This window comes from Pseudophryne corroboree, chromosome 2 (assembly GCF_028390025.1).
Source record: "Pseudophryne corroboree isolate aPseCor3 chromosome 2, aPseCor3.hap2, whole genome shotgun sequence".
NCBI classification, from domain to species: domain Eukaryota; kingdom Metazoa; phylum Chordata; class Amphibia; order Anura; family Myobatrachidae; genus Pseudophryne; species Pseudophryne corroboree.
In genome coordinates, this window is record NC_086445.1 from 1,917,221 (window position 1) to 1,935,945 (window position 18,725).

An 18,725-nucleotide genomic window follows, 5' to 3' on the forward strand; every position below is an offset into this window, starting at 1 on the left:
CCACAGGCAATGGAACCCTGAATAAGCAGGCCGGCATTGATTACAAGCAGCTGACCCTCAGCCACAAGATCCACGACAACCATTCTGGGGAGGTGAGTACCGGCGATGATCCGTATCTGTGTATGTAATAACACCTGTCGCTAGTAGTAATAAAGCTCTTCTCCCAGTAGCTGTGGAAGGGGCGCTGGCAGGGGAACGATATTATCATCAAAGTCCTCAAAATACGAGACTGGAGCACGAGGAAAAGCCGAGATTTCAATGAGGAGTATCCGAAACTGAGGTGAGTCCTACGCTGAGCAATCATACTGTCCTGACACGTGGCCAGCACTGAGTATTTGTACCGATCAGACACGTGGCCAGCACGGAGTATTGGTACCATTCAGACACGTGGCCAGCACTGAGTATTGGTACCGTTCAGACACGTGGCCAGCACTGAGTATTTGTACCGTTCGGACACGTGGCCAGCACTGAGTATTTGCACCATCCTGACACGTGGCCAGCACTGAGTATTTGCACCATCCTGACACGTGGCCAGCACTGAGTATTTGCACCGTTCGGACACGTGGCCAGCACTGAGTATTCGTCCCGTCCTGACACGTGGCCAGCACTGAGTATTCGTCCCGTCCTGACACGTGGCCAGCACTGAGTATTTGCACCGTTCGGACACGTGGCCAGCACTGAGTATTTGCACCGTTCGGACACGTGGCCAGCACTGAGTATTTGCACCGTTCGGACACGTGGCCAGCACTGAATATTTGCAACGTTCGGACACGTGGCCAGCACTGAGTATTTGCACCGTTCGGACACGTGGCCAGCACTGAGTATTTGCACCGTTCGGACACGTGGCCAGCACTGAATATTTGCAACGTTCGGACACGTTGCCAGCACTGAGTATTTGCACCGTCCTGACACGTGGCCAGCACTGAGTATTTGCACCGTCCGGACACGTGGCCAGCACTGAGTATTTGCACCATCCTGACACGTGGCCAGCACTGAGTATTTGCACCGTTCAGACACGTGGCCAGCACTGAGTATTTGCACCGTCCTGACACGTGGCCAGCACTGAGTATTTGCACCGTCCTGACACGTGGCCAGCACTGAGTATTTGCACCGTCCTGACACGTCGCCAGCACTGAGTATTTGCAGCGTCAGACACGTGGCCAGCACTGAGTATGCGGCGTGGTCACATGCTGTAGGCAGCGCACCTGATCAGTACGTTATTCTAGGTCATTATGACGTGGCTGACGCTTTATATCATTATCCTCCTCTTTTTGTCTCGCCCTGCACAGGATATTTTCTCATCCCAACGTTCTCCCGGTTTTGGGCGCCTGTCAGTCACCTCCCGCCCCTCATCCTGTGCTCATCACACATTGGATGCCGTACGGATCCCTGTATAATGTTCTGCATGAGGGGACCAGTGAGTATTGACGCTGTATCCATGATGAAAAGAGTAATGAAGGAGGCAGTTGAGGGGATTAAGAGTGGGAAAGAGTGGGGGCCGGGAAGCAGTGGAGGAAGGGGGGATGATGTAATGTCAGGAAGCAGTGTGCTGTTTGAAATGATGTTGGGAATAAGAAGTGATGGGGGAAGCAAAGTTTGGTGGGGCTAGTGATGGGGGGGAAACTGTGGCATGGGGAGAAGTGATGGAGGAAGCCGGAGGGTAAGGAGAAATGATGGTGGAAGCAGTGGGGGTGGGGAGAAGTGATGGAGGAAGCAGTGGGGGGTAAGGAGAAATGATGGAGGAAGCAGTAGGGGTGGGGAGAAGTGATGGAGGAAGCAGTGGGGGGTAAGGAGAAATGATGGAGGAAGCAGTGGGTGGTAAGGAGAAATGATGGAGGAAGCAGTGATGGAGGAAGCAGTGGGTGGTGGGGAGAAGTGATGGAGGAAGCGGTGGGTGGTGGGGAGAAGTGATGGAGGAAGCAGTGGGTGGTGGGGAGAAGTGATGGAGGAAGCAGTGGGGAGTAAGGAGAAATGATGGAGGAAGCATTGGGAGGTAAGGAGAAATGATGGAGGAAGCAGTGGGTGGTGGGGAGAAGTGATGGAGGAAGCAGTGGGTGGTGGGGAGAAATGATGGAGGAAGCAGTGGGTGATGGAGGAAGCAAAGTTTGGTGGGGTTAGTGATGGGGGGTGTGACAGGACGGTTCCGTACGAAAGCACTCACCGCTTTCGCGTCCCGTCTCCTGTGCACAGAATGGAAGGTTAGGTCACACGGGACCTGACTACATAGGGGATTCCCGCTTACCGTCGGTAACCGCCTGTTACTGACTCCGCCCACTGCGCTGAGGGCGGGTTTATGCTGCCACCACCAATCTCCTAACCTGCCGTGGCGTTTGGAACCACGGTTCTGCTCTGTATGTGCCGACACACTGCGTTTCCACACCTGTGTGGTGTTGACGAATCCCCACTAGTCACCTGACAAGGCCGCTGGCGGAAGGCGGAACTTGGAGACGTTAGGTGCTTCCCTGGACAGCCGGAGGACGGGGCTATGTTTGGCATAACCCTGTAGGTCACAAGATGAAGCAATCTTCTTGAGGCAGATGATGTTTATTTGCTCAATAATAGTCTTAAAAAAGACTCTTCCCTATTGCTAGGGGCAACAGCATACAGCAAGATGTTCCAGCAGAATGAAGATGGTACAAATACACTCTGGAGGCACGCAGGCCTCCTTTTTATGTCAATTTTACACACAGTACCACAGCGGGGGTAAGCCCTCCCTGTCTTATCCAACCAATCAGGTTATCGCAGAAAATATAAATAAATACAAGTTACATTTCAAAAGTTCTTCATATATAACCAAATCAGTGTGCTTTCCCAAACACAATCTGATTACCATGTTCCTGTCTCTTTCACAAATGTAAATGTAACTTGCATTTCAATTGCATTCACCCTCTCACACATAGACAACGTTCTTATACTGTAAATTAAACATAATCTGCATCACACATAATGCAGCCTAAGAAATGTTACATAAAACTGTTGGTAAACGAAACACACTAGTTTGCATTCATAAAACACAATCTGATTTAGCAGCAACTTGTGTCTCCATGCAAAACCAGTTCACACAATATTCAGAGAAGACCGCAAACAAATCCTCTCACCTGCATGTGTCTATAAAGTTACACAGACACATCTCAATCTCAAAGAAATGGCTTGTCCATACACCCCTTTCCAGGTGCCAGGGTCATCAGCATCTCAATTCCTAGGTGAGAAGCTTCCAAGGCCATTTGTCCTCAAACGTAAATGCATTTTAAAACCAACACAGCTTACACATTCCTTCTAAGTGCTGGCATTTGCTGCATTGTAAATGTACAATCCTACAACTGTGCCTAGAGCAATTAACTATAACATGGTGAAAACACAGAATTAAATATATTTTTAAATACCCGGTGCCTAGCACCCACAATACATTTAAAGATGGCGCCTAGCACCAGTGCACAGTTTAAAAGTGGCGCCAAGCGCCCATTGTCTTCCTAATGGCGCCGGGCACTAGGGGTTAAACCCCTTCAGTGCTGCGGCCGTTATTACACGTGTGGCTGGTTAGTCTCTCCGGTCGCAGGGGGAAACTGTGGCGTGGGGAGAAGTGATGGAGGAAGCGGGAGGGTAAGGAGAAATGATGGAAGCAGTGGGTGGTGGGGAGAAGTGATGGAGGAAGCAGTGGGTGGTGGGGAGAAGTGATGGAGGAAGCAAAGTTTGGTGGGGCTAGTGATGGGGGAAACTGTGGCGTGGGGAGAAGTGATGGAGGAAGCGGGAGGGTAAGGAGAAATGATAAAGGAAGCAGTGGGTGGTGGGGAGAAGTGATGGAGGAAGCAGTGGGTGGTGGGGAGAAGTGATGGAGGAAGCAAAGTTTGGTGGGGCTAGTGATGGGGGAAACTGTGGCGTGGGGAGAAGTGATGGAGGAAGCGGGAGGGTAAGGAGAAATGATAAAGGAAGCAGTGGGTGGTGGGGAGAAGTGATGGAGGAAGCAGTGGGGGGGGGTAAGGAGAAATGATGAAGGCTACAGTGGGGGTGGGAAGAAGTGATGGAGGAAGCAGTGGGGGGTGGGGAGAAATGATGGAGGAAGCAGTGGGGGGGTAAGGAGAAATGATGAAGGCTGCAGTGGGGGTGGGAAGATGTGGTGAAGGAAGCAGTGGGGGATGGGGAGAAGTGATGGAGGAATCAGTGGGGGTTGGAAAGAAGTGATGGAGGAAGCAGTGGGGAGAAGTGATGGAGGAAGCAGTGGGTTGGTGGGAAGAAGTGATGGAGGAAGCAGTGGGTGCAGGGGGAGAAGTGTTGGAGGAACCGGTGGTAGATGAGGAGAAGTAATGGAGGAAGCAGTGGTGGGGGTGGGGAGAAGTGTTGGAGGAATCAGTGGTGGGGAAGAAGTGATGGAGGAAGCAGTGGTGGGGGTGGGTAGAAGTGATGGAGGAAGCAGTGATGGAGGAAGCAGTGGTGGGGGTGGGTAGAAGTGATGGAGGAAGCAGTGATGGAGGAAGCAGTGGTGGGGGTGGGTAGAAGTGTTGGAGGAAGCTGTGGTGGATGAGGAGAAGTAATGAAGGAAGCAGTTGTGGGGATGGGGAGAAGTGTTGGAGGAATCAGTGGTGGGGGTAGGGAGAAGTGTTGGAGGAAGCTGTGGGGGGGAAGAAGAGTTGGAGGAAGCAGTGGGGGGTGGTGAGCAGTGTTGGAGGAAGCAATGGTGGGTGGAGAGACGTAATGGAGGAGGCTGTGTGGTGGTGGGGAGAAAGTGATGGAGTAAGCAGTGAGGGGTGGGTCGAGGTAATGGAGGAAGCAGTGGTGCGTGGGGAGTAGTGGTAGATCATTCGCATCCTGTGAAGAAGTATTAGTTCATGTGGGTAAGGGGCCTGGAGGTGGATAGTTATGTCTGTTGGCCAGGTCCTTCCTTTATGGTCTCTCAGGCCATGTGGCAGGTACTTTTGTGGGGTATATGTTCAGAGAAAATGCAATATTAGGTGGTGGGCTATGATGAGTCCTGCGAGCAATATGTGATCACCTTTGGGAGACACTGGTAAAAGTGCAGGAGAATAGGGTTTGTGTGAAGAGGCATGTCGGGGTATTTCTGAGGAAGACGTGGTAGTGATGTGACCGTATGTCTCCACAGATCTGGTGGTGGATCAGTGCCAAGCAGTGAAGTTTGCGCTGGACATTGCCCGTGGCATGGCGTTCCTTCACACATTAGAGCCTCTTATTCCTCGGCATTACCTGAACAGCCGCAGCATCATGGTGAGTCATGTAGATGTGGCTTCTTCCCGTTACTACTGGTGATACCCGCTCGCCCTTGTTTTTTCAACATCCTTTCTTTGATTCTCTCTACAGATTGATGAAGATATGACGGCCCGTATCAGTATGGCAGATGTGAAGCTGTCCTTCCAGTGTCCTGGTCGCATGTATTGCCCAGCATGGATTGCACCAGAAGGTGACGTACACAGTTCTCCCAACTTCACTTCTCACACTGCACTTTCTCCACCTGTTCCTTATTCTCTTCAGACCTTCAGTCCATGACTGCATGCTCCTGTCTCTACACTGCCCTGTTCCTCTTTTGTCTTCCTATCTACCTCCGTATAACACTGTCCTCATGGTCTCTACACCGCCCCGTTCCTCTTCTGTCTTCCTATCTACCTCTGTAAAACACTGTCCTCCTGGTCTCTACACTGCCATGTTCCTCTTCTGTCTTCCTATCTACCTCCATATAACACTGTCCTCATGGTCTCTACACTGCCATGTTCCTCTTCTGTCTTCCTATCTACCTCCATATAACACTGTCCTCATGGTCTCTACACTGCCATGTTCCTCTTCTGTCTTCCTATCTACCTCCATATAACACTGTCCTCATGGTCTCTACACTGCCATGTTCCTCTTCTGTCTTCCTATCTTCCTCCATATAACACTGTCCTCATGGTCTCTACACTGCCATGTTCCTCTTCTGTCTTCCTATCTACCTCCATATAACACTGTCCTCATGGTCTCTACACTGCCATGTTCCTCTTCTGTCTTCCTATCTACCCCCATATAACACTGTCCTCATGGTCTCTACACCGCCTGCTCCTCTGCTGACTTCCTGGAATTGGAGTTGGAATCTCTATAAGAAGCGTTGCGATGCAGCTTTTCTCTAACGTCCTAGTGGATGCTGGGGACTCCGTCAGGACCATGGGGAATAGCGGCTCCGCAGGAGACAGGGCACAAAAGCAAGCTTTTAGGATCACATGGTGTGTACTGGCTCCTCCCCCCATGACCCTCCTCCAAGCCTCAGTTAGGTTTTTGTGCCCGTCCGAGCAGGGTGCAATCTAGGTGGCTCTCCTAAAGAGCTGCTTAGAAAAAGTTTTTAGGTTTATTATTTTCAGTGAGTCCTGCTGGCAACAGGCTCACTGCATCGAGGGACTTAGGGGAGAGATTTTCAACTCACCTGCGTGCAGGATGGATTGGAGTCTTAGGCTACTGGACATAGCTTCAGAGGGAGTCGGAACACAGGTCACCCTGGGGTTCGTCCCGGAGCCGCGCCGCCGATCCCCCTTACAGATGCTGAAGATCGAGGGTCCGGAAACAGGCGGCAGAAGGCTCTTCAGCCTTCATGAAGGTAGCGCACAGCACTGCAGCTGTGCGCCATTGTTGCTACACACTTCACACTGAACGGTCACGGAGGGTGCAGGGCGCTGCTGGGGGCGCCCTGGGCAGCAATATTTAATACCTTTGATGGCAAAGAATACATCACATATAGCCATTGAGGCTATATGTATGTATTTAACCCAGGCCAGATATCTCAAAACCCGGGAGAAAAGCCCGCCGGATAGGGGGCGGGGCTTATTCTCCTCAGCACACAGCGCCATTTTCCTGCTCAGCTCCGCTGTGAGGAAGGCTCCCAGGACTCTCCCCTGCACTGCACTACAGAAACAGGGTAACAAAGAGAAGGGGGGCATATTTTGGCGATATTTATATATTTAAAGCGCATATAACAAAAACAACACCTTTTAGGGTTGTTTATATACATTTTATAGCGCTTTTGGTGTGTGCTGGCAAACTCTCCCTCTGTCTCCCCAAAGGGCTAGTGGGGTCCTGTCTTCGATAAGAGCATTCCCTGTGTGTCTGCTGTGTGTCGGTACGTGTGTGTCGACATGTATGAGGACGATGTTGGTGTGGAGGCGGAGCAATTGCCGGTAATGGTGATGTCACCCCCTAGGGAGTCGACACCGGAATGGATGGCTTTAATTATGGAATTACGTGATAATGTTAGTACATTACAAAAGTCAGTTGACGAAATGAGACGGCCGGAAAACCAGTTAGTACCTGCTCAGGCGTCTCAGACACCGTCAGGGGCTGTAAAACGTCCCTTACCTCAGTCAGTCGACACAGGTACCGACACAGATGAATCTAGTGTCGACGATGAAGAAACAAACGTATTTTCCAATAGGGCCACACGTTATATGATCACGGCAATGAAGGAGGCTTTGCAGATCTCTGATACTGCAGGTACCTCAAAAAGGGGTATTATGTGGGGGTGAAAAAACTACCTGTAGCTTTTCCAGAATCAGAGGAATTGAATGACATGTGTGATGAAGCGTGGGTTAACCCAGATAGAAAACTGCTAATTTCTAAGAAGTTATTGGCATTATACCCTTTCCCACCAGAGGTTAGGGCGCGCTGGGAAACACCCCCTAGGGTGGATAAAGCGCTCACACGTTTATCAAAACAAGTGGCGTTGCCGTCTCCAGATACGGCCGCCCTCAAGGATCCAGCAGATAGGAGGCTGGAAACTACCCTGAAGAGTATATACGCATACTGGTGTTATACTCCGACCAGCAATAGCCTCAGCCTGGATGTGCAGTGCTGGGGTAGTGTGGTTGGATTCCCTGACTGAAAATATTGATACCCTGGATAGGGACAGTATTTTATTGACTCTAGAGCAATTAAAGGATGCGTTTCTTTATATGCGAGATGCTCAGAGGGATGTTTGCACTCTGGCATCGAGAGTAAGTGCGATGTCCATATCTGCCAGAAGAAGTTTATGGACGCGACAGTGGTCAGGTGATGCGGATTCCAAAAGGCATATGGAAGTATTGCCATATAAAGGAGAGGAATTATTTGGGGTTGGTCTATCGGATCTGGTGGCCACGGCAACTGCCGGCAAATCCACTTTTTTTACCTCAGACCCCCTCCCAACAGAAAAAGACACCGTCTTTTCAGCCGCAGTCCTTTCGCTCCTATAAAAACAAGCGGGCAAAAGGACAGTCTTATCTGCCACGAGGCAGAGGAAAGGGTAAGAGAGGGCAGCAAGCAGCCCCTGCCCAGGACCAGAAGCCCGCCCCGGGTTCTACAAAGCCATCAGCATGACGCTGGGGCTTTACAAGCGGACTCAGGAGCGGTGGGGGGTCGACTAAAGATTTTCAGCAATCAGTGGGCTCGCTCACAGGTGGACCCGTGGATCCTGCAGATAGTATCTCAGGGTTACATGTTGGAATTCGAAAGATCTCCCCCTCGCCGTTTCCTAAAGTCTGCTTTACCAACGTCTCCCTCAGAAAGGGCGACGGTATTGGAAGCCATTCACAAGCTGTATTCTCAGCAGGTGATAGTCAAGGTACCCCTCCTACAACAGGGAAAGGGGTATTATTCCACACTATTTGTGGTACCGAAGCCGGACGGTTCGGTAAGACCTATTCTAAATCTGAAATCCTTGAACCTGTACATACAGAAATTCAAGTTCAAGATGGAGTCACTAAGAGCAGTGATAGCGAATCTGGAAGAAGGGGACTTCATGGTGTCCCTGGACATAAAAGATGCTTATCTGCATGTCCCAATTTACCCCTCACACCAAGGGTATCTCAGGTTCGTGATACAAGACTGTCATTATCAGTTTCAAACGCTGCCGTTTGGTTTGTCCACGGCACCTCGGGTCTTTACCAAGGTAATGACCGAAATGATGGTTCTTCTACGAAGAAAAGGCGTATTAATTATCCCTTACTTGGACGATCTCCTGATAAGGGCAAAGTCCAGAGAACAGCTGGAAGTCGGTGTAGCACTAACCCAAGTAGTGCTTCAACAACACGGGTGGATTCTGAATCTTCCAAAATCTCAATTGTCCCCGACAACACGTCTGCTGTTCCTGGGAATGATTCTGGACACGGTTCAGAAAAAGGTGTTTCTCCCGGAGGAGAAAGCAAGGGAGTTATCCGAACTTGTCAGGAACCTCCTAAAACCAGGAAATGTGTCAGTACATCAATGCACAAGAGTCCTGGGAAAGATGGTGGCTTCTTACGAAGCAATTCCATTCGGCAGATTCCATGCACGAATATTTCAGTGGGATCTGCTGGACAAATGGTCCGGATCGCATCTGCACATGCATCAGCGGATAACACTGTCACCAAGGACAAGGTTGTCTCTCCTGTGGTGGTTGCAGAGTGCCCATCTGTTAGAGGGCCGCAGGTTCGGCATACAGGACTGGGTCCTGGTGACTACGGATGCCAGCCTACGGGGCTGGGGAGCAGTCACACAGGGAAGAAACTTCCAGGGTGTATGGTCAAACCTGGAGACGTCTCTTCACATAAATATACTAGAGCTAAGAGCGATCTACAATGCTCTAAGCTTGGCGAAACCGCTGCTTCAGGGTCAGCCGGTGTTGATCCAGTCGGACAACATCACGGCAGTCGCCCACGTAAACAGACAAGGCGGCACGAGAAGCAGAAGAGCAATGACAGAAGCTGCAAGGATTCTTCGCTGGGCGGAAAATCATGTCATAGCACTGTCAGCAGTGTTCATCCCGGGAGTGGACAACTGGGAAGCAGACTTCCTCAGCAGACACGACCTTCACCCGGGAGAGTGGGGACTTCATCCGGAAGTTTTCCACATGATTGTGAACCATTGGGAAAAACCAAAGGGGGACATGATGGCGTCTCGCCTCAACAAAAAACTGGACAGATATTGCGCCAGGTCAAGAGACCCTCAGGCAATAGCGGTGGACGCTCTGGTAACACCGTGGGTGTACCAGTCAGTGTATGTGTTTCCTCCTCTGCCTCTCATACCAAAGGTACTGAGAATTATACGGAAAAGGGGAGTAAGAACAATACTAGTGGCTCCGGATTGGCCAAGAAGAACTTGGTATCCGGAACTTCAAGAGATGCTCACGGAAGATCCGTGGCCTCTACCTCTAAGAAGGGATCTGCTTCAGCAGGGACCTTGTATGTTCCAAGACTTACCGCGACTGCGTTTGACGGCATGGCGGTTGAACGCCGGATTCTAAAAGAAAAGGGCATTCCAGAGGAAGTTATTCCTACCTTGATTAAAGCTAGGAAGGAAGTGACCGCACAACATTATCACCGCATTTGGAGAAAATATGTTGCGTGGTGTGAGGCCAAGAAGGCCCCAACGGAAGAATTTCAATTGGGTCGATTCCTACATTTCCTGCAGGCAGGATTGTCTATGGGCCTCAAATTGGGGTCTATTAAAGTTCAAATTTCGGCCTTATCAATCTTCTTCCAGAAAGAATTGGCTTCAGTGCCTGAAGTACAAACTTTTGTCAAGGGTGTACTACATATACAACCCCCAATTGTGCCTCCAGTGGCACCGTGGGATCTAAACGTAGTTTTGGAATTTCTCAAATCTCATTGGTTTGAGCCTCTCAAATCGGTAGATTTGAAGTATCTTACATGGAAAGTAACCATGCTATTGGCCCTGGCTTCAGCCAGGAGAGTTTCAGAGTTGGCGGCTTTATCGTACAAAAGCCCATATCTGATTTTCCATTCGGACAGGGCAGAACTGCGGACACGTCCTCATTTTCTCCCTAAGGTGGTTTCGGCTTTTCACTTGAACCAGCCTATTGTGGTGCCTGCGGCTACTAGCGACTTGGAGGACTCCAAGTTACTGGACGTTGTCAGAGCATTGAAAATATATATTTCAAGGACAGCTGGAGTCAGAAAATCTGACTCGTTGTTTATCTTGTATGCACCCAACAAGATGGGTGCTCCTGCGTCTAAGCAGACGATTGCTCGTTGGATCTGTAGCACAATTCAACTTGCACATTCTGTGGCAGGCCTGCCACAGCCTAAAACTGTAAAAGCCCACTCCACAAGGAAGGTGGGCTCATCTTGGGCGGCTGCCCGAGGGGTCTCGGCATTACAACTTTGCCGAGCAGCTACGTGGTCAGGGGAGAACACGTTTGTAAAATTCTACAAATTTGATACTCTGGCTAAAGAGGACTTGGAGTTCTCTCATTCGGTGCTGCAGAGTCATCCGCACTCTCCCGCCCGTTTGGGAGCTTTGGTATAATCCCCATGGTCCTGACGGAGTCCCCAGCATCCACTAGGACGTTAGAGAAAATAAGAATTTACTTACCGATAATTCTATTTCTCGTAGTCCGTAGTGGATGCTGGGCGCCCATCCCAAGTGCGGATTGTCTGCATTACTTGTACATAGTTATTGTTACAAAAATCGGGTTATTATTGTTGTGAGCCATCTTTTTTAAGAGGCTACTTCTTTGTTATCATACTGTTAACTGGGTTCAGATCACAAGTTGTACGGTGTGATTGGTGTGGCTGGTATGAGTCTTACCCGGGATTCAAGATCCTTCCTTATTGTGTACGCTCGTCCGGGCACAGTACCTAACTGAGGCTTGGAGGAGGGTCATGGGGGGAGGAGCCAGTACACACCATGTGATCCTAAAAGCTTGCTTTTGTGCCCTGTCTCCTGCGGAGCCGCTATTCCCCATGGTCCTGACGGAGTCCCCAGCATCCACTACGGACTACGAGAAATAGAATTATCGGTAAGTAAATTCTTATTTTTTGTGAAAAGTTGCCATGTGAGTTTGTACTTGTGTAAAACTAATTCCTGCATGATAACATCGCAGCCCGGCATCTCTGATGCACTGAGAGTGGTGTTTCGCTACATATGGGATGTGAATAAGACTCAAAATATAAAGAAAGCTGCAGCTCAGGCACACAGGGCTTTTGGCGCCGTGTGGCATGTTGAGTCTACGTGTATGAGGACACATCTGTACCACTGTCCGCATGGTCTCCTTCACCCTATTCTCCGTCTAGCTTCCTGCCTAATGCTGTATACTCTGTCCGCCTGTTTCTGCATATTCCCCTAGCCACCCTCTGCAGGGGTACTTCCACCAGCCACATCCTCCTCCTCCTCCTCTCTATGAAGTCTATGTCTAAGCCTTGCACTGGGTGCTCTCTTGCTGACCATAATATTCACTTTTCCTACCCATGTAAATGGCACACTAGGGATTTGTCATCATGGTAGCAAAATGGAAAATAGTGATAGGCCTCTAGGCCATCATGTCTCCTGGCCACATCTTCTGTTCTGTGTAATCTGTAAGTACTCTGAAGTAACCGAAACGGAGTGAATATCAGCACCATGCTGTGCCCAGAGCATGCCGGCGCTGCGCTCTGCCCCAAGCGTTGAGTGCGTCGCTACGTTACACAGGAATTGTGTCCTGTATCACATTTGGTACCAGGTACATACAACAGAACCCCTGCCCCCTGGCTGCCTTCTCCGCTCATACGTACAGTTACATCCAAGGATACTAAAAGAACTTAGATGTGCTGGTAGCACCATTAACAGAATTATTCAACCAGTCATTAGCTACAGGAGTTATTCCAGAGGACTGGAAAAGTGTGAACGTAGTCCCACTGCACAAAAGTGAAAGCAAGGAAGAGGCAAACAACTACAGACCAGTGAGTCTTACATCCGTGATGGAAACACTCTTAAAAGAAAGAGTTGTAGATAATCTCAAATTACAGGATCCCAAACAGCATGGATTCACTGGGGGGAGTTCATGTTAAACAAACCTTATTGACTTTTTTTGACTGTGTGACTAAAGTGATGGTTAAAGGTGGAGCCGTGGATATAGCTTACCTAGACTTTAGTAAGGTTTTTGACACTGTCCCACATCGTAGACTGCCAAATAAACTTGAAAGCTTGGGATTGGATACTAGGATTATTGAATGAATAAGATCTTGGTTGCAGGATAGAAAACAGAGAGTTGTGGTAAATGGAGTGCATTCACAGGAGGGAAATGTTACCAGTGGAGTACTCCAGGAATCTACTTGGACCAGTGCTTTTTAAAATCTTTATTGGTGACATTGCAAATGGCATTAAAGGGATAGTATGTCTTTTTGCAGATGACACAAAGGTATGCAACAGGGTAGACACACCATGTGGTGTAAAACAAATGATTGTGGATCTAGGTAGACTAGAGGAATGGTCAAGAGTGTGGCAATTACAGTTTAATGCCAAAAAATGTTAAATCATGCACTTGGTTCTCAAAAATCCAAAGGCTAAATATAGTATTAATGGCACTATACTGGAAACTACTGAGGAGGAAAGGGATCTAGGAGTCACTATTTCAGGTGACATAAAGGATAAATATAGTATTAATGGCATTATACTGGGAAATACTGAGGAGGAAAGGGATCTAGGAGTCACTATTTCAGGTGACATAAAGGATAAATATAGTATTAATGGCACTATACTGGGAACTACTGAGGAGGAAAGGGATCTAGGAGTCACTATCTCAGGTGACATAAAGGATAAATATAGTATTAATGGCACTATACTGGTAACTACTGAGGAGGAAAGGTATCTAGGAGTCACTATCTCAGGTGACATAAAGGATAAATATAGTAATAATGGCACTATACTGGGAACTACTGAGGAGGAAAGGGATCTAGGAGTCACTATTTCAGGTGACATAAAGGATAAATATAGTATTAGTGACGCTATACTGGGAACTACTGAGGAGGAAAGGGATCTAGGCGTCACTATCAGGGGGAGGGAATCAGGGGGAATGTGAGGAACAATTACTTCACAGAAAGGGTAGTGGACAAGTGGAATAGCCTCCCAGCAGAGGTGGTAGAGGATAAGTGAAAAAACTGGCAAATATCCCGCACCAGACTGCAATATGATAAATTATTCAGAGAAAAAACCAACTGACACAGATTAGACCCCAATGGATAGCTATCCGTTATGTTGGATGTGCTCCAGGAATAATGTAACAACTACACAAATAACCGACGTGTGTGGTAAAGCCCACAGAACACCGATAAAAGAAAATTCCTTTGTTTGGAGCACTCTTTTTTAAACAAATATAAATGTGTAATGATGAAATGTTGAATCTAAATTAAAACATAACCTTTATTTATCTAATTTAGACTAAAATATATGAGGGGTAATATAACTCAAATAATGTATACACAATTCCCCCAGAAAAATAATAATATTGGACATAAAATTTGTCCTTGTGGCAAAAATTTAGACAAAATCATATGTAATCATAAAATATTGAGTCTATAATTCATCTACAACTCAAAAGACAGTAATCTGTCTGTATTCCAGCCAGTAGCATACATGATATATTAACGGTCATCGAATCCTGTGGCTAGGAGAGGATATGCAAATACAATTAACATGTTCATCTGAATCCTAGTTTAAATAACACAGTTATGAAAGTTGAATTGGCACTCCTCCCCTGTGGCTACCCAACCTGCTGGCTGGGCATATCATGAAGAATATACAATATATACAATCAAGGATTAACATGGCATGATCTCCCTTTTTGCAGAGCAATATAATATTGTGCCGACCCTACATTGATAAATTTAATTGTGGTATCATGAATATCACGTGTGCATGTGACTATTCGCACATGATATCTAGGCAAGACAAATGAGACAGAATGGTAGAAAAATGGGCACTCTAGTTCACTTATCCCTTCTGCTGTCTGACCTCATCTGAGAGCGGAGGGCAGATGAGAGTGGGAGGGTGAGCTGTGTCCAGAAAAAAACGAGATGCACGAATACCTTTAATCCTCACGTGGTGTTAGGTGAACCTTGATGCCAAAAGGCATTGCAGGGTCCAAATGCGCCACTGGACAAATGATAATTGTACATATGGAAAAAATAGAAATGAGAGAAGAAGAAAGATTTGGAAATTGAAAAATCCCCCAAACAGCCTATTGAATTAGCTGATTGAGATGACAATTGAATACACACAAGTGGCCTGACAAGCTAGTTAGATGTGTTGGCAACAGTTGGCAAGATCATATTGTATAAGTTCCTGCCGCATAGTTAAATCTGCTTGAAAAAATCCCCCAAACAGCCTGATTGATTAGCTGTTTGAGATAACAATTGAATGCACACAAATGGCCTGACAAGCTAGTAAAGTGTGTTAGCAACAGTTGGCAAGATCATATTGTATACATTTCTGCCGCATAGTTAAATCTGCAAGGCAGTATCAAATTGTATGTGTACTGCCAATTATATTTCAATATAACACATGAATTAAACTGCTATTAAGTTGCCATGCAGAAGGGGAAAATTCCCACTTGTAGAGAAATATAAATGATTAACTGTGGAAAGTGGAGAAAGAAAATAAGGGAACCGAAGAAAGAGAAGGAACTGTGAGCACTTTATCCGGGGATCTCTTCTGCTATCTGACCTCATCCGAGAGCGGAGGACAGATGAGAGTGAGACCGCGGGTGGTGCCGTGAGAGACAGGAAGAGAACTGGCGGCGGCTCGTGGTCCCGTAAGTGGTGTTAGGCGAACCCTGATGCCGAGGCCTTGCAGGATTCGGATGCGCCACCGAGCCAGAGCCTGCGTCAAAACCGGAAAAGGGAGAGAGAAGAAGGGGATACCGTTCGGCCGTTGTCCACCATTCAAAGCCACTTATGCCGGATAGGACGTACGTTTCACCACAAAGGCTTGCTCACCTTGCAAGGTGAGCAAGCCTTTGTGGTGAAACGTACGTCCTATCCGGCTACATGGGCTCCCCACTGCAGGGGGAGCCGTGACCAGCAGCATGAGCATACAGCGGCATAAGTGGCTTTGAACGGCGGACAACGGCCGAACGGTATCCCCTTCTTCTCTCTCCCTTTTCCGGTTTTGACGGAGGCTCTGGCTCGGTGGCGCATCCGAATCCTGCAAGGCCTCGGAATTTTCCCCTTCTGCATGGCAACTTAATAGCAGTTTAATTCATGTGTTATATTGAAATATAATTGGCAGTACACATACAATTTGATACTGCCTTGCAGATTTAACTATGCGGCAGAAATGTATACAATATGATCTTGCCAACTGTTGCTAACACACTTTACTAGCTTGTCAGGCCATTTGTGTGCATTCAATTGTTATCTCAAACAGCTAATCAATCAGGCTGTTTGGGGGATTTTTTCAAGCAGATTTAACTATGCGGCAGGAACTTATACAATATGATCTTGCCAACTGTTGCCAACACATCTAACTAGCTTGTCAGGCCACTTGTGTGTATTCAATGGTCATCTCAATCAGCTAATTCAATAGGCTGTTTGGGGGATTTTTCAATTTCCAAATCTTTCTTCTTCTCTCATTTCTATTTTTTCCATATGTACAATTATCATTTGTCCAGTGGCGCATTTGGACCCTGCAATGCCTTTTGGCATCAAGGTTCACCTAACACCACGTGAGGATTAAAGGTATTCGTGCATCTCGTTTTTTTCTGGACACAGCTCACCCTCCCACTCTCATCTGCCCTCCGCTCTCAGATGAGGTCAGACAGCAGAAGGGATAAGTGAACTAGAGTGCCCATTTTTCTACCATTCTGTCTCATTTGTCTTGCCTAGATATCATGTGCGAATAGTCACATGCACACGTGATATTCATGATACCACAATTAAATTTATCAATGTAGGGTCGGCACAATATTATATTGCTCTGCAAAAAGGGAGATCATGCCATGTTAATCCTTGATTGTATATATTGTATATTCTTCATGATATGCCCAGCCAGCAGGTTGGGTAGCCACAGGGGAGGAGTGCCAATTCAACTTTCATAACTGTGTTATTTAAACTAGGATTCAGATGAACATGTTAATTGTATTTGCATATCCTCTCCTAGCCACAGGATTCGATGACCGTTAATATATCATGTATGCTACTGGCTGGAATACAGACAGATTACTGTCTTTTGAGTTGTAGATGAATTATAGACTCAATATTTTATGATTACATATGATTTTGTCTAAATTTTTGCCACAAGGACAAATTTTATGTCCAATATTATTATTTTTCTGGGGGAATTGTGTATACATTATTTGAGTTATATTACCCCTCATATATTTTAGTCTAAATTAGATAAATAAAGGTTATGTTTTAATTTAGATTCAACATTTCATCATTACACATTTATATTTGTTTAAAAAAGAGTGCTCCAAACAAAGGAATTTTCTTTTATCGGTGTTCTGTGGGCTTTACCACACACGTCGGTTATTTGTGTAGTGGTAGAGGATAAGACAGTAGAGCAATGTAACATGCATGGGATAGACACAAGGATATTCTTACACAGAAATGGGGATCAAATAAGGTTTGAGGTAAAAATATGGGCAGACTAGATGGCCGAGTGGTTCTTTTCTGCCGTCACATTCTCTGCTCCATGCTTCTCACCCTGTACATAGCTCTGCATCAACCCCAGCCTTATTTTATCCCTCACACATCCTTCTCCAGCTCTGCAGAAACGTCCTGAGGACATTAATCGTCGCTCTGCAGACATGTGGAGCTTCGCTGTTCTGCTGTGGGAGCTGGTGACTAGAGAGGTTCCTTTCGCTGACCTGTCCAACATGGAGATTGGCATGAAGGTGAGTTATAGCTCTCCTCTGTTTATATGGTACAGATGTTATGATGGATATAAAGCACAGATGTGGTAGCTAGGTTATACTGTAGCTCATCTCTGTTATGTTGGTTAGAAGGCATATATGTGGCAGGTAGGTTATAGCTCACCTCTGTTATGTTGGTTATAAGGCATATATGTGGTAGGTAGGTTATAGCTCACCTCTGTTATGTTGGTTTATACAGCATATATGTGGTAGGTAGATCATAGCTCATCTGTTATGTTGGTTATAAGGCATATATGTGGTAGGTAGGTTATAGCTCACCTGTTATGATGGTTATAAGGCATATATGTGGTAGGTAGGTTATAGCTCACCTGTTATGTTGGTTATAAGACATATGTGGTGTCTAGGTTATAACTCACCTCTGTTGTGTTGGATATAAAGCACAGATGTGGTAGGTAGGTTATAGCTCACCTCTGTTATGTTGGTTATAAGGCATATATGTGGTAGGTAGATCATAGCTCACCTGTTATGTTGGTTATAAGGCATATATGTGGTAGGTTGGTTATAGCTCACCTCTGTTATGTTGGCTATAAGGCATATAAGTGGTAGGTAGGATATAACTCACCTCTGTTATGTTGGTTATAAGGCATATATGTGGTAGGTAGATCATAGCTCATCTCTTATGTTGGTTATAAGGCATATATGTGGTAGGTAGATCATAGCTCATCTGTTATGTTGGTTATAAGGCATATATGTGGTAGGTAGATCATAGCTCACCTGTTATGTTGGTTATAAGACATATATGTGGTAGGTAGGTTATAGCTCACCTCTGTTATGTTGGCTATAAAGCACAGATGTGGTAGGTAGGTTATAGCTCACCTCTGTTGTGTTGGCTATAAAGCACAGATGTGGTAGGTAGGTTATAGTTCACCTCTGTTATGTTGCTTATAAAGCACAGATGTAGGTAGGTTATAGCTCACCTCTGTTATGTTGGTTATACGGCATATATGTGGTAGGTAGATCATAGCTCACCTGTTATGTTGGTTATAAGACATATATGTGGTAGGTAGGTTATAGCTCACCTCTGTTATGTTGGCTATAAAGCACAGATGTGGTAGGTAGGTTATAGCTCACCTCTGTTGTGTTGGCTATAAAGCAC

The 18,725-nt window shown here is 46.8% G+C and overlaps 1 protein-coding gene across 1 annotated transcript in view; it reads left to right on the forward strand.

Annotated features, from left to right (window-relative positions):
• Positions 1 to 18,725, forward strand: part of ILK (integrin linked kinase) — a 94,498-nt gene that overhangs the window by 73,244 nt on the left and 2,529 nt on the right. The window contains exons 7-12 of the mRNA XM_063950783.1: positions 7 to 92; positions 171 to 280; positions 1,290 to 1,417; positions 5,096 to 5,217; positions 5,311 to 5,410; positions 17,460 to 17,590. Of these exons, the coding sequence (XP_063806853.1) occupies positions 7 to 92; positions 171 to 280; positions 1,290 to 1,417; positions 5,096 to 5,217; positions 5,311 to 5,410; positions 17,460 to 17,590 (677 nt within the window). The remainder of the gene's footprint in view (positions 1 to 6; positions 93 to 170; positions 281 to 1,289; positions 1,418 to 5,095; positions 5,218 to 5,310; positions 5,411 to 17,459; positions 17,591 to 18,725) is intronic.